We start from the raw sequence: 14,327 nt of genomic DNA, 5'->3' as shown, positions 1-14,327 counted from the left end.
AGCGTACCAAATATATTGAGATCGATTGTCACATTGTCCATGATAAACTTCGTTCTGGTCTCTTCACCACCACTCATCTTCCCTCTTCCAAGCAGATCACCGACATCTTCACCAAAGCACTAGGTTCTAATCTCTTTCATCATTTGTCTTGCAAGTTGGACATTACGGACCTTCATACGCCAACTTGAGGAGGAATATTACAGCACATAATCCCTTAATTTTAGCAATCCCACCGATTTAGTTAATTGACCGTTATACAATTTCTGTATAGCTAATTTGTCTTTCTTTCCATGTATAAATCATCTACTCATGCTTATATATTTGTATATGAAATCAATGAATAATAAGAAAAATTATTCTACCCATTACTTTCTTAACAAATATTTTGGGAGTAAAGTCTATTATATTTGATGATTTTAAATGCTCTCAAAACATCTTTTACTCTCGGTTAAAATATGGAGAAAAGAGGTTGAAGATGAAGTTTAGGTTCTACAGAAGTGAAGATGTCTCTCGCCTTTATGGTCAAGCTTTCTCCTTTTGTGCAGCTGTCTCTTTCCTTCATATCACTTCCTTGGTCAACTTTAGTTAATCTTTGAGCCTTATGTGTCTCAACCTTATTTACTTTAGGAAAATATTAGTGGAAACTTATCATTTGATTATTTTAATTTGATTATTTAATGATTAAAAAATTGACTATTAGTAAAATTATGTATTTTTTTTCTTAATAGTTAAGAATGTTAAAAAAAAGTTAAAAAATAGAAGGAAAAAAAATTTAAATACACTAAAGTGTATAAACACTGCGTAATCACTTTGAAAAAGAGTGGGATCCACTATTAAAAAATTAATTTTTTTCATGTGAATTCTATATTTTATTCATTTTTTTCAAAACGATTACACAGCGATTACACAATTCACGTTTATAAATATCTTTTCTCCTTTATTAAAATGGGCTTTCAATATGTACCTTAAGCTATTAACATGGTGATTTTCATACCCAAGAATTTGGTATGAGTTATATATCTTCATATTCGGTCATATCACCTTATAAGTAACGGTTTCAACATATCACAAGTCCAGATGCAGGGCAATAAATATAATGAATCTTTTTTCAAAATATCATTTAATCAGGAGAAATAGTAAGTGTACTTAAAAAAAAAACTTACAAAACACTTAATTGTCCACGTGTCAGCTATTGATATGCTAAACATTATGAAATTTGAAATTTAAAGTTTGGATTTGAATTTGAAAAGAAAATTGATAAAATGAATCTTATAAGCAAAAGTTTTAGTAAAATTATAAGTACATATAGCATTTTACGCTTTAATCATATGTATCCCTCAATCTTACATTCAAGCAAGAGTAATCACCGTGTACGTTGGAAATCTGCTCTAAATGACCACGAGACCCATCGCCTGATTCTCTAGGACAAACCCAGCTTGAGTAGGTCCAAGGTCAAAAAGGAAAATGTTGAGACTGAGTGGGTCCAAAGTAGTCAAAGAAGAACTGAGTAGGTATTTAGCACAAATATTGTTATATCTATGTTAATGATGAGTTTTTTATGATGTGAGGATTAAAAGTTTAACTATATTAGTATTCAGTAGTTTTAGAATTTTTGGATCAATGATTGGATCTTTAACAATTAGGATTATGTCACGCGTTCAAGTCACGGAGTGGGCAAACCTATAGACTGTATTAAAATGTCTTGGTACTATGTATGAGCATGGTGTTAAGTTATTAAATACTGATAAATGAGTGAAGCCGCTAAAATGGAAAGGTCTACTACCGGGTCAGTGTCGACAGAGTGAGCCTCCCTGGACGACTGATTCGAAAGCATGGTAGAATGTTATGATCCTAAAGGTTAAAGGTTTAACCAAATTAGTATCCAACATCCTAAGACTTTTGGATCAATAGTTGAGTTTTTAATAGAATTCCACTGAAACAAGAGTTTGAAGTGTTGCAGTCATTCTTTACCCTAGAATAAAAAAGACTATCTTTATCTACCTTCTAATAGAATAAATTTAAGAAAATTTTGGTCAATAACCCCTTGAGATTCACCCCTTGTGCAATTGTTTTTTTTTTTTTTTTAGGAATAACCCCTTGTGTTATAACAAACTTGATATTTGCCTAATCTATTACTAATTTCATCCGTTACTAATTCAACCCTTCCGACATAATAAAAAAGACGTAAGACAACCTTGTGTACAATTATTAATTTTTATTTAAAAATCAAACAGACGGGATGGGGAGCGATGACTCCCTTCCTCCATGCCTCAGGATCACTATGGTGGGCCACCATATGGGGCATTCCATGGTGGTCCTGAGGCATGGATACTAATTTTTGAATACTAATTTAGTTAAACATTTTTAACACTCGGAGTCATAGCACCAAGTGTGTTCGGAAAACACCATTCTGAGTTATAGATAGCACATAAAGTTAATTTATGGCACACCTATAATGTGCCCGATGAGATTCTTGTAAGGGGGCAACAATTTTGTCAGTCGCTACAACAATCCTCAACATGTGTACGTTGCGCCAAAAATAATTTGAAACCTTTCTTAGTAGGAGACGATAAAATTGCGGTAGCTTTTTTAAGAATTTTGCATTGGAATTCTTCTTTCTACTTTCAAGCGTTTAGCATGGTTACAAAAGATTGATTATTACATACCCAACCCCAGACGTATATAAATAGAGTAACGCTAGATACAGTCTTAAAATGTATAAGCACTGCATATTTTCTTTGAAAAAAATAGAGCGCGAGACTTGTAAATCGAGCATAGATGATAATCCCTACTATGACCTTTATTGTACCTGGAATATGCTCATTAGCAAAAGTTTACTTTTTTTTTCTTTTTTTTTTCGTTTAAGCAAGCATATTATAGATATATTTAACTGTTACAGAATAAAAGAGTCAACAGGGTGGGAAGCCCCTAACATTCATCCCAAACCAGCAAAAACAACACAAGAAATAGGGGAAAAAAAAGAAGAAGAAGAAGAAGAAGATATGGGGTCAATGATTTGACCCCCACCCATTTCCCACAAGAGGAAGCTGCATGAAGCGGTTTTGATACAGTCTGATAAACGAACTGTAATACTACTACTAAATGCCACAATGAGATATTTTGTGTTGCATTTTGCTGGTCTGGATTGACTGAAAAAGACTTTCACTACCTCTTTTCCACGATCATTAGTTAGGAGAAGCGAAAACATTTTGTTGGTATAGAGGTGTTGAGACGTTTGGAGACCATGCGCCATAGTAGGAGAGTGGAGGTTGGTCGGATCTAAAAGATCGAAGGCCACTGGCCCAAAAAAAGTCGTGCGTGGCTACGACAGGCTCTCATCGTTGCAATAGCACATAGATCTTATGCGCAGTTTGAGCTGTACGTGAGACCTACGTGTCACTCTGTTTGACATTTTGCTTCAGCCGTTTGAAAGATCGGCGACTGGAGAGTTCTGCGGTGAGGCGCGTGGCGATCGCGGGAGGCCGAAAAGCAGATCGACACTTCTCCTTGCTATGGATGAAAAACAAAGTAAAAAAAAGAAAAAGAAAAAAGAATTGGACAGCTTCGAGACACAAGAGGAGGACCCCCTCTCGACAAATAAGATGGAATGTTTAGGTTTTTTGGTTGAGAGTGAAATCGCCACGAGAGAAAACAAAAAAAAGGCTCTCTAAGCCCCTGGACAAGCACTGCACTAGCAAAAGCTTTATCAACACATTTCATGTCCGTCCTGTTATCGTGATATCAGCATTTCATCATCACATCACTATAATGATTTGGTTTGGTTACACTAAATCAAATTATTTCATCTCATCTCATCTCATATAATCATTACAATTTTTCCAAACACCCACACAAAATATAATAAACAATTCAACTTTTTCAAATTCTAAAATAAAAATAATATTAAAAAATTATATTATAACAATATTTTATTTAACTTTCAACAAAATATCTCATCTCATCTCATCTGAAGTACTTAACCAAACAAAAATAAAGGCTCTTTGAGGACAGGTTGAAGAAACCTCTTTTTAGCCGCATATAATTTTTTTATACAAATTGATGTAATTAAATATAGCATACTAGATACATTTTATACTAAAAAAAGCTTTGCAATACGATGGTTCTAGACGTCTAAAACAAGACACCAGTTTCTGGCTTTATGATGTATTAGGAAACCAAACATTTATGTTAAAAACCATTTGTTCCTTGGACAGGTCAAAGAGAGTAGCAGAAAATGTCTGCAGCCACAATTCTCTCAGCATGAGCATTAGTACGTTTCTCGCATGTAAAATTACAATAACAAAACATGAGTTGTAAAGCCCAATAAGAACAAACAACGTATCTTTTTCTTATTACCAATAAATAGCACAAGAGAATCATTGCAATACATAATAAAAGATTATTACAAACCCCACCTAAAATAAAATACCGAACAAGCACTGAAATTGGCAACCATAGACCTAACACTGTTATTCACCATACAAAATCAATAATCCAAGTGCTGTCAGTCATGCTGGAGTTCGCCGCCACTCAGACCATCTATATAAAACATCTTTCCTATTAAGAACTTTTTAATTACCGAGTTTCATCCTCAAGGTTGCGGAAACCATTGGACAGGTCCTCATGCAGCTTCTTAAATTTGGCCACAAGAGCAGCTTCTCCTTCTGCCGGATCCTCGAATTTTTGAGACCTGTGATGTTGATAAATCAAAATAATATTAAGACATTCCTTCTCATTTATTACCACTTCTCATACATAATAATGATCAGTATTTTAGCACCATTTTAATTACTTACACTAGACGGTAAAAGAGATCCCCCAATCGATGTTTGATCAGGCTGTAACTTATCTTTTGACCATCCATACCAGCTCCTCTCTCCACTGCCTGCATTTTGTCAGCATTACATTAATGCTAGCTTGCACTAACGCTCCAATCATTTAACACAAGAAAAGCATGAGAGAGACAGTGAGACAGACACAGAGAGAGCAAAGGTAAACAAAATCTGGTCCGATTACACCATTCACTTTCTATTTATTTCCTTTAGCTCTTGCGATACTTTGAGATAAAAAGGAAAAGGGAAAAACACAAGTCTTTAAAAATCAAACGGAAATGAAAAAAATAAAACATGACGAATTCTTCGCCGTGCATTTAATTTTCTAAAAATAAAGGGAAGTAGAGACATGAAGAGGGAGTCAATTTAAGAATTTCATTACTTCTGAAGAAAAAAGAGATAATTCTGTGAACAGGGGAATAATTCTTGAATAAAAAGAAAAGGAATTATTGATGCATGGTGGAAGAAGCAGGATCCGTCGTTTTAGGGAAATAGAAGAAATTAACCCAACTAAAATATACCTGATTGGCCAAACTATAAAAGTGGATAATGTTGCGCATCATCCAAACAGACTTGTAGAATGGGCAGAATTTGTCATATCTGCCAAACCCATAAATGACATCATTATAAGAGATGAGGTAAAGGCTACCATGTCATATTAGTGTAATTTATTCAAAACAGTTTTTTGAACGAAAAACCAGAAAAGCTGGGACTCACGGAGTAAAAGCATTCTGAGCAAGATAGTCTTCCCTCAAAAGCTTAGCAGTCTCTAGGGTTATCTTGTCTGTTTCAGCTAATGCGTCCTTTCCTACGAGCTGTGAAAACCAGATGGTAAGGATGTTCAGTAATTACTAAAAAGAAATTAAATACTTGTGGAAAAAGAAAAGAAACAATTAACATTGGCTGCACATGCTTTGCTCGAAAAGAAACAATTGACACGTGTATATATATATATATATATATGTATGTATATATACCAAAGCCATAGGAACAGGGATGGATATGACTAATCTTCCGTTTCAATATAATTGCTCAATCACCAAGAAAAAAGGCATACCTGAACGATTTCATTCAGGTCATCTTCTCTCTGCAGCACCTCACGGGCCTTTGTCCTGATGTTAATAAAATCTGGATCGAATTGCTCATAGAAAGATTCCAATGCCTGAAACAGGAGAAAATTTCTATAAATGTATAGGACTACCATGATTTTGTTATACAGGAGACAAGGAAACAGTTCAAAAACATACCAATGAGTACTTTGAATAGGAAATAAGCCAATTTACAGAAGGAAAATGTTTCCTCTGGGCAAGTTTTTTATCCAGACCCCAGAAAACCTGTAGGAAAAAAACGAGATAAATCAAATTAATGAAACTAACAGATTGCATAAAATATTAAGTTGTTCTAACTTCTACATAATAATTAAAGCAAGCAAAACTCATGCATCTGAATGACAATGAAAGGAGAGACTGCCCACCTCAGGCTAGCACACATCTCAAAATAATATGCCATACAGAAATATAGGTGGGTCAACAATTGAACCAATTAATGATCCTAAACCTTGTCCTCCTCGGTCACACTTAATTATATGGCACGTTTCAATTGGTTTCTTCTATCAACTACTTAAATGACAACTACCTAAAAAATATACCACATAACAAGTGTGATTGGGGATGATAAAATTTAGGATGAATAAGATAATTACTCATTATGTAACCTAATAAATCTTTTACCTGGACAATGCTAAGGGTTGCAGATGTCACAGGATCTGAGAAGTCACCTCCAGGAGGAGAAACAGCACCAACAATTGTAACACTACCAGTACGCTCTGGGCTCCCAAGACATTTTACTTTACCAGCACGTTCATAAAATGAGGCTAAACGTGCTGCAAGGTAGGCAGGATATCCACTATCTGCAGGCATTTCTGCCTGTATGAGAGAAATCGTGACAACATCATTAGAGTAGGCTAAGGAAAATACGAAACACACCATCCATCGTAAAATGTGCTTTAAAACACAATAAATCATGTATCTTACAACACTTAACCATAATGCAAAGAATTACTAATTAACTTATTTCTGGCCTACAAGAAAAACAAATAGTAAATTTCGGCTGAAAGATTAAGCACGTGACAACATTGAAAGATTCATTGAATGGCAAAATTTATGAAAGATATATCCTTCCTATGAGGCTAATGTGAACACTTCTACCTAAAGGTAAAGCATGGATCCACCTCTCAATCACGGAATAGAGAAAAGCAAGAGGGAAAGGTTATTACTCCCTACAGAATAAGACTGGAAGCACGGACACAAATCTCAGCCAAATCAAAAGAGTAATAAAGATATATGTGAACCTGACTTCACTCACAATGGATGCTGGACGTCACCCTCCACAACTTGAGAAAGTTGAGAAAGAGAACACTTTGCAACTTAAAAAAAGAATAGTAAGGGAATACAGTTGTGTAGAGAGATGGAGAGATTCCAAAAACAGAGTCCATATGATAATTCAGGGCGAATAGTGAGACAACAATAAGCACTACATAAAGCATCAAATTAATTACTTCAAAAATTTAAGAGAATTTTCTTGAGTTGAAATTAATCAGCAAAACTAACCAGCCGCCCTGATATTTCACGCAATGCTTCTGCCCATCGAGATGTTGAATCTGCCATCATGCTAACATTGTAGCCCATGTCTCTAAAATATTCAGCGATTGTGATTCCTGATAATTCGTAATCATAATTTTAAAACTGTCATAGGAGCCACAATAAGAGAACCTTATGCATGTTATTTTTCCTACAAAGCACACCTATGTACAAGCAAGTATAAATGTGAAAAACTGAGAACTCTTTTTCGTTAAGTAAATTAAGAAATTGAGATATCTGAGCCTGGGTTTGAACTGGGGACTGTGAAAACTGAAAACTGAAAACTTCATGGGGATACAAAATAAAATCATCAGGAATATATTAATTCAAAGATAACATCATAAACGAAAAAGGACATTAATTTGAGAGCAAATAGGACAATGTTCAAACAGCATCTTCCTATCAAAGCACTTCAGAAACAAGATAAAAGAAAATACAATAGCAACAAATCTAGAAATCCATCATCATGAAAATTACGGAAAATATTTCACCACAAGTGAACATGTTGTATTACAGATAAAATATGATATCAATAAAGATGTCAGGTTCAGAAATTTCTGCTGTTGTAACTCTAGATGACCATTACTGAAAAATAAATAACAATTATAATCCAACAGGAAAGCATCAATACAATACTTAGCATTCACTAGAGAGGTCATTCCAGAAAACAATTGAGAATGTTAAACCTTAACAAGCTGGACTAAATTGTGTGAAAAGAACCAATAGAAATACCTGTATAAATTGAAGCCTCACGAGCTGCCACTGGCATGTTTGAAGTATTGGCCACAAGTGTTGTACGCTTCATAACAGATTCCTCACGGCCATCAGGCAAAGTCATTGTCAATTGAGGAAAGTCCATAAGAACCTGCATAATGAGCATTACTGGATGAATCAACTTCAAAAACAAAAAAAAAACAAAAAACAAAAACAAAAATAATTGATTGCTGATCAAGTTTAGAAAATACAGACCTCTGCCATTTCATTCCCTCGTTCCCCACAACCAACATAAACTACGGTATCAGAATTAGAGTACTGCACAAAAAAAAAATGCATTAGATAAATAATGACTAAGAATATTACAGCATCACAAATGCATACAGAGATCCTTGATAGATAGATGAAAATCTCACTTTCGAGAGTGCTTGACTAATGACTGTTTTTCCACAACCAAAAGCCCCAGGTATGGCACAAGTCCCGCCAAGAACTGAAGGAAAAAGGGCATCAAGAACACGCTGAAATGAAAACAGACTCGTCAGAACTGAAGAATCATCAACTAAAACTTTATGCATGAAGCAACTAACAATTCACCAATCCACCTGCCCAGTAAGTAGAGGGGTATCAGCAGCAAGTTTTGACGCAACAGGTCGTGGTGTACGTACAGGCCAAGTCTGCAGAATAGGGGTAAAGTAAAATTAAAGATGTAAAATTTCAGGAAAGTACAATAAAGATACAACCATGAAAGTATAACCAAAAGAACAAAATTAGAAACCTGAAGCATGGTAAATTTCTTTTTGACACCTTGGAACTCAAGCTCTAAGACAGTATCCTGCACATACATTTAGGAATAGTCGATAAATTCTATTCCAAAAGAAAGATCTCAAAACAAAATTTTTGTGCACTGCATGTGTGTGTACATATATTCCTTTATTCGCCCTTGATCAGGTTCAACAAAAAAATTAGCAGAAAGTCCAAAAATAAAAAAAATAAAAAAAATAAAAAAACTGAAAAATCTCATCTTAAAGCATCCTAATATAAGTCAAGAGATGTCCTCCCAGCATTGCTAGATATACAGCTAAACAGCCAAATGCAAGATAGACACAGAATCAGTGTGAAAAAATTCAGAAAATTTTGAATTGGCAATGGTGATGGACTATAAAGGCGCATAAAATAGGATGCAATAAAAATTAGACAGACAAACCTTCAATGAATATTGACCAGGTGCTGCAATGAAAGAAATTTTTCCCATTGCGTCAGGAGGAAGTGCAACATGATGTTGCATTAGACTGTTCTCAAAGACGGTCTGCATTGTGAAATATATCAGAGCTAGGGCTCAGAAGAACCTTAATGAAAGGAAGTCAAAAGAGTCAAGTGCTAATTCAAAAAGAGCGCTAATGCAAAACAAATGGTAACCCTGAAGAACTTACAGCATACAAGTCTCCACCTGTGAGAAGATCTCCCTCACCTGTGACCAGTGGATGACATTGGATTTTAGCATAATCAAACAGCATCAATTTAACAATCATTCTAAACAGCGTATAAATAATTTAATATATCACCTAGTTTTTTAGGCTGAAACTCCCAAAGTATATCTTTGTCAAGAGCAGGGACAGAGACTCCGCGAGGGATATAGACATCACCAGATATTTTTGCAATAGTTTTCAAAGGCCTCTGTCAATAACAAATAAAACTGAAACAATAAACACCACTAATTCATTTTGTGCCTGCAAGGGTAATGTTCAAAAGGTTTGCTAGGAAATAGGGTGATTAAACCTAAAGCAAAATTATAAATTAACTAAGACCAGGTTTAAGCTTCAATTTAGGCATACCTGAATGCCATCAAAAATATTTCCCAATATTCCAGGTCCCAACTCCACTGATAGAGGCTATAAAGTTTGCATACTTTTGTTAGCTGATGCTTTTAAAACGTCATCAGAAAACCAGGAAAAGACATGATGGTAGGCTCACCTTGTGTGTTCGTAGCACAGGGTCATTTACCGTCAAGCCAGCTGTTTCCTCATAAACTGAAAAAGAGAAGACAAGTTTCTCGTTTGGTTTTGATTTCTCTGAATAATCCCCACAATATAAAAACTTTTTTTTTTTTTTGATAATTAATACCCACCATATAAAAACTATAGAATGCAGAATTTAATATTAATAATGATGAGAATGATGAAAGTGATTATTCTTACACTTTTAACAATTTATTTAGTAGGCTGGATATATAGACATGGACAGCCGCCAGAAACCATAAAGAAAAAATGATAATGTAATAATTAAAGAATTGCAACAGAGAGATTGTTATGAGTTGAAATAGTAATAAATACCTTGGATTGTAGCAGAATCTCCTTCCAACCGAATAATCTCACCAATAAGATTATCGTGTCCAACACGGACCAGCTCATACATTGCAGCCCCTGCCATGCCATCTGCAATGACGACTGGTCCAGATACCTGTCAAGTCATAAGTGAAAAACACAAATAGACCTTTTCTAAGTTATCACATCCAGTTCCTTTACATTCCAATGCAGTGACCACAACTATAACCAATGACCAACCAGAAATTAGGATTTTTTTTCTTGTTTTGATAAGTCAGAACATTAAGACTCTTTGTAAGATGATGACTTAGTAAAACCAGCAGAAGTTTGAAAACAAACATGATACATGCCGCAAACACATATTCCATGTTGCAACCATCAGTGAACACTACATCAATTCGATGACTTTAACCATTGTAGATCGACTGGCTCGCGAACGGGGAAGACATAAATACATAGCAAAATCCATTATGTACAATATGGTCAACAAATTCAGCTAGCAATAAGTTCAACCCATAAAGTAACCGATCCACATAATTTATATCTTCTTTCACTCGATATCAAAAGTATATAAGAAAATCATTTGATTGGATGCATAGCTCCCAACAGAACCACAAAAGTATAACTAGAAAGAAGAGTAACAAGATAACGCAACACTTTGCAAGTCTATAATTTGTAAGAACTTTAAGGTTCAGGGGACTAGGCTAAGACAAGCAATGAAAAAACAGAGTTATCTTTAAGCAGACATACAAACAAATATCCAAAACCCTCAATGCTAAACACTTTTCACCTTCGAATATCCTATAAGTTCTTCACTCTTTTATTTTTCCAGTTTCGAAACAAAGATTTGGAGGTAGGATCACGACGCAACCCCACTCGTCAGTCGCATTATTAGATCTCTCAAAGGCCAATGACTCCAATCGATAACGCAATTATAAAAAAATAATAATAATAATAAATAAATAACCTAAGTTCAATAATCAGAAAGCTGAACGACGGATAATTCGCAAAAAAGTTTACCCCAAATGATAGCAGACCAATACTCAGATCAATCCTAAAATGCACGTAGCGAATCCAATAAAAGAAAAAAAAATCCAGAATCCAAAACAACCAAAACGCACCAGATTTGTGGCAAAACAGAGAATCCAAGTTTCAATCGGAAATAAGTAGTACGAACCTTGCGGACGTAACCGTACTCACTCTCCTTCTCGGCATCTTCGAAGGTAGTCAATCGAGATCCGTAGACCGCCGGCATTTTTGTGCTCTTCGATCAAGATCTCAGAGACTCTGCAAAAACTCAAAACTCCCCCCTTCAAGCGTTTCCGATCGAATTATATGCAAAACGACAGAGACTTAAAAGAGAGAGAGATAGAGACTGTGTCTGCGAGAGAGATCTCGATGCGAGGGGTGAATTTGTAGGACACGTACTGGGATTGGTTTCGGGGAAGGAAATGATTCTCAGCGGAACAGTCTATGTTAGACACATACTGCCTCTCTGTTCCTGATCTTTCGATTTCCTGCTGTGAAATCCCTGCAGTTATTGATTTATGATTGGCCGGATGGTTTAAGATGGAATACAGTCAGTGCAGCATATTACACTCTGTCCATTTGAATAGTGAGATAAGATGAAATAATTTTGGATAAAAATTAAAAATTAAATAAAATATTATTAAAATATTATTTTTTAATATTATTATTACTCTAAGATTTGGAAAAATTGAATTATTTATTATATTTTGTATGAAAATTTGAAAAAATTATAATGATGAAATGAGATGAAATCGTTTCTATATCCAAACGGAACCTAAATGGTAGTCTATTCAGAGAATGTTGAGCAGTTGAGGAATGAAATCAGATGACAATTTTCAAAATAATAAGAAAATTATTTGTAAATAGTAATGAAATAATTTGAATTAAAATATTTTATTAGATTTTGAAAACTGAGAGAAAATTTTGAATAAAAATATTATAAAATTAAAATATTGTCAGAATATTATTTTTAATATTATTTTTATTTCGAGATTTAAAAAAATTGAATTATTTTTAGATTTTGTTTAGAAGTTTAGAAAAGTTATAATGATTCAATAAAAAGTTTAAAAATTAAAAATTAAAAAATATTTATGTTTGAGTTTGAGAGATGTATAGAAAGGAAATTTGAAAATTTTTTGAAATGAAATGAAATGAAATGATTTGTTTTCCAAACAACTCCTTATTCTTTATATTATTATATTATACCATTTAATTTTGATCAAAGTACTAATCTCGACAACGATATTCTCATTTAATGTTGATGCTTTGGGAGAACAAGCCTTCTCAGGTATTATACAGATATTTTATACTTGACTTCCGAACATACAATACTTTTAATTTCAAATTTTTAATTTTTCTATCTAATCATCATAATTTTTTTAAATTCTCAAACAAAAAGTAAAAAATAATACGACTTTTTTAAATTTCAAAACAAAAATACTATTAAAAAATTATATTCAAATAATTTTTAACTTTATAATATTTTTATTCAATTTTTTCTTTCTTATTTTTTAAAATTTAATAAAATATTTTAATTTAAATTATTTTACTATTATTTACAAATATTCTAAAGTATTTTAAATATCCAAACCAACCTGAGTATTGTGAGATACATTATGGGGTCTATAGCGCATCAAGATTATCAGAATGGTTTTATCAAAACACTTTCAACGTGTGGGTCTAATCATATAGTATTGCTATAATATTTAACCCACAAACTCTCTCTATAAACTGTAGAAAAATATTAGGCCGTTGTTAGACAATATTGACATCAACTCAATTAAGTCTAATTTTAAACTGGATCTAACATCTAAATATTCAACTCTCAGGGTGTGTGTGGATGTTGAAGTGAGTTGAGTTGTGATGATAAAATATTATTAGAATATTATTTTTTAATAATATTATTATTTTGAAATTTGAAAAAGTTGAATTGTTTATTATATTTTGTATTGGGATTTGAAAAAGTTGTAATGATGAGTTGAGATGAGTTGAGGTGAGTTTGATAACCAAACGAAGCCTCAAAGTGCTAAACTCATCTCAACTTAAAACCTCTTTATACTTAGAACTTATAATTTTTTTTTAATTCAACACCTATTTATACGCAAGATCCACAATCTTTTTCAAATTTTCATAAACATATCTAAACTCATTTTAACATTTAAACACATTTAAATTCATCTTAAGTAGACTCTACAAAACTTATTATATCATCTCAACTCATTAATATTCATAAAAAATTTAACTCAACTTAACTCAACTCAACATCTAAAGGCAATCTAAAAATACTAAAATGGTTCTCAATCCGTCTAATGTCTATAACTCGCATAATTCCAATCCACAAAGGATTGGTGATCATGGGAAGATATGCTAAAATAATTATTTGTGTGGCAAGAGAGAGGAAGCTGCGGTTTGGCAATGGACAAACTTCCACTGTACTTTATACAAGTGTGGGGACCGTCTGGTCTTTGTTGTTATTGCCAATACAATTTACGGCAACTTCCCTTCCGTGTTATTAATTTCAAATTTTATTTATTGAGAAAACCTAGTGACCAGTCTATTTGATTATCTCATAAAACGAGCACTCCAATTTAAATGTGACACATCAGCATATTAGCACCATTACCATGCTTTCCACTACACCCGAACAACATACTACATTCCCCCTAAGGGCGTAAACCCCTTTCTTCCTATTTGAACCCACACCACTCGACTCCATCCCAACCCCACTAATATGATATTTGGGATATTAAACATGGATTCACAATCCCCATAACTGCATATTTGGTAGTTTC

The 14,327-nt window shown here is 33.7% G+C and overlaps 1 protein-coding gene across 1 annotated transcript; it reads right to left on the bottom strand.

The window, feature by feature from the left end:
- Window positions 1–4,326: 4,326 nt before the first annotated feature.
- On the bottom strand, window positions 4,327–11,974 carry LOC121265670 (V-type proton ATPase catalytic subunit A). The gene is made up of 20 exons (XM_041169359.1): window positions 11,684–11,974; window positions 10,516–10,642; window positions 10,157–10,212; window positions 10,018–10,074; window positions 9,748–9,859; window positions 9,616–9,653; window positions 9,390–9,491; window positions 8,961–9,017; window positions 8,788–8,859; window positions 8,602–8,703; window positions 8,441–8,503; window positions 8,204–8,336; window positions 7,442–7,548; window positions 6,563–6,757; window positions 6,080–6,166; window positions 5,890–5,994; window positions 5,550–5,647; window positions 5,354–5,432; window positions 4,797–4,885; window positions 4,327–4,690 (listed from the first exon to the last, which is right to left on the bottom strand). Exons 1-20 carry the CDS (start codon window positions 11,759–11,761, stop codon window positions 4,576–4,578), a joined length of 1,872 nt encoding a protein of 623 aa, XP_041025293.1. The 5' UTR covers window positions 11,762–11,974; the 3' UTR covers window positions 4,327–4,575.
- Between the last annotated feature and the right edge of the window lie 2,353 nt (window positions 11,975–14,327).

The sequence above is a fragment of the Juglans microcarpa x Juglans regia genome, chromosome 1D (assembly GCF_004785595.1).
Source record: "Juglans microcarpa x Juglans regia isolate MS1-56 chromosome 1D, Jm3101_v1.0, whole genome shotgun sequence".
In the NCBI taxonomy this organism is placed as follows: Eukaryota; Viridiplantae; Streptophyta; class Magnoliopsida; order Fagales; family Juglandaceae; genus Juglans; species Juglans microcarpa x Juglans regia.
The sequence above is the reverse complement of the archived record's forward strand: the minus strand, read 5'-3'. Positions and strand labels throughout refer to the sequence as shown.

Coding starts and splice junctions, on each gene's coding strand:
- LOC121265670 (XM_041169359.1), bottom strand. CDS start 11,761: ATGCCGGCGGTCTACGGATCTCGATTGACTACCTTCGAAGATGCCGAG. Junction 10,213..10,515: donor AGATTCTGCTACAATCCAAG/GTATTTATTACT, acceptor TCTCTTTTTCAG/TTTATGAGGAAACAGCTGGC. Junction 9,018..9,389: donor CTGGTCAATATTCATTGAAG/GTTTGTCTGTCT, acceptor ATGTATGTGCAG/GATACTGTCTTAGAGCTTGA.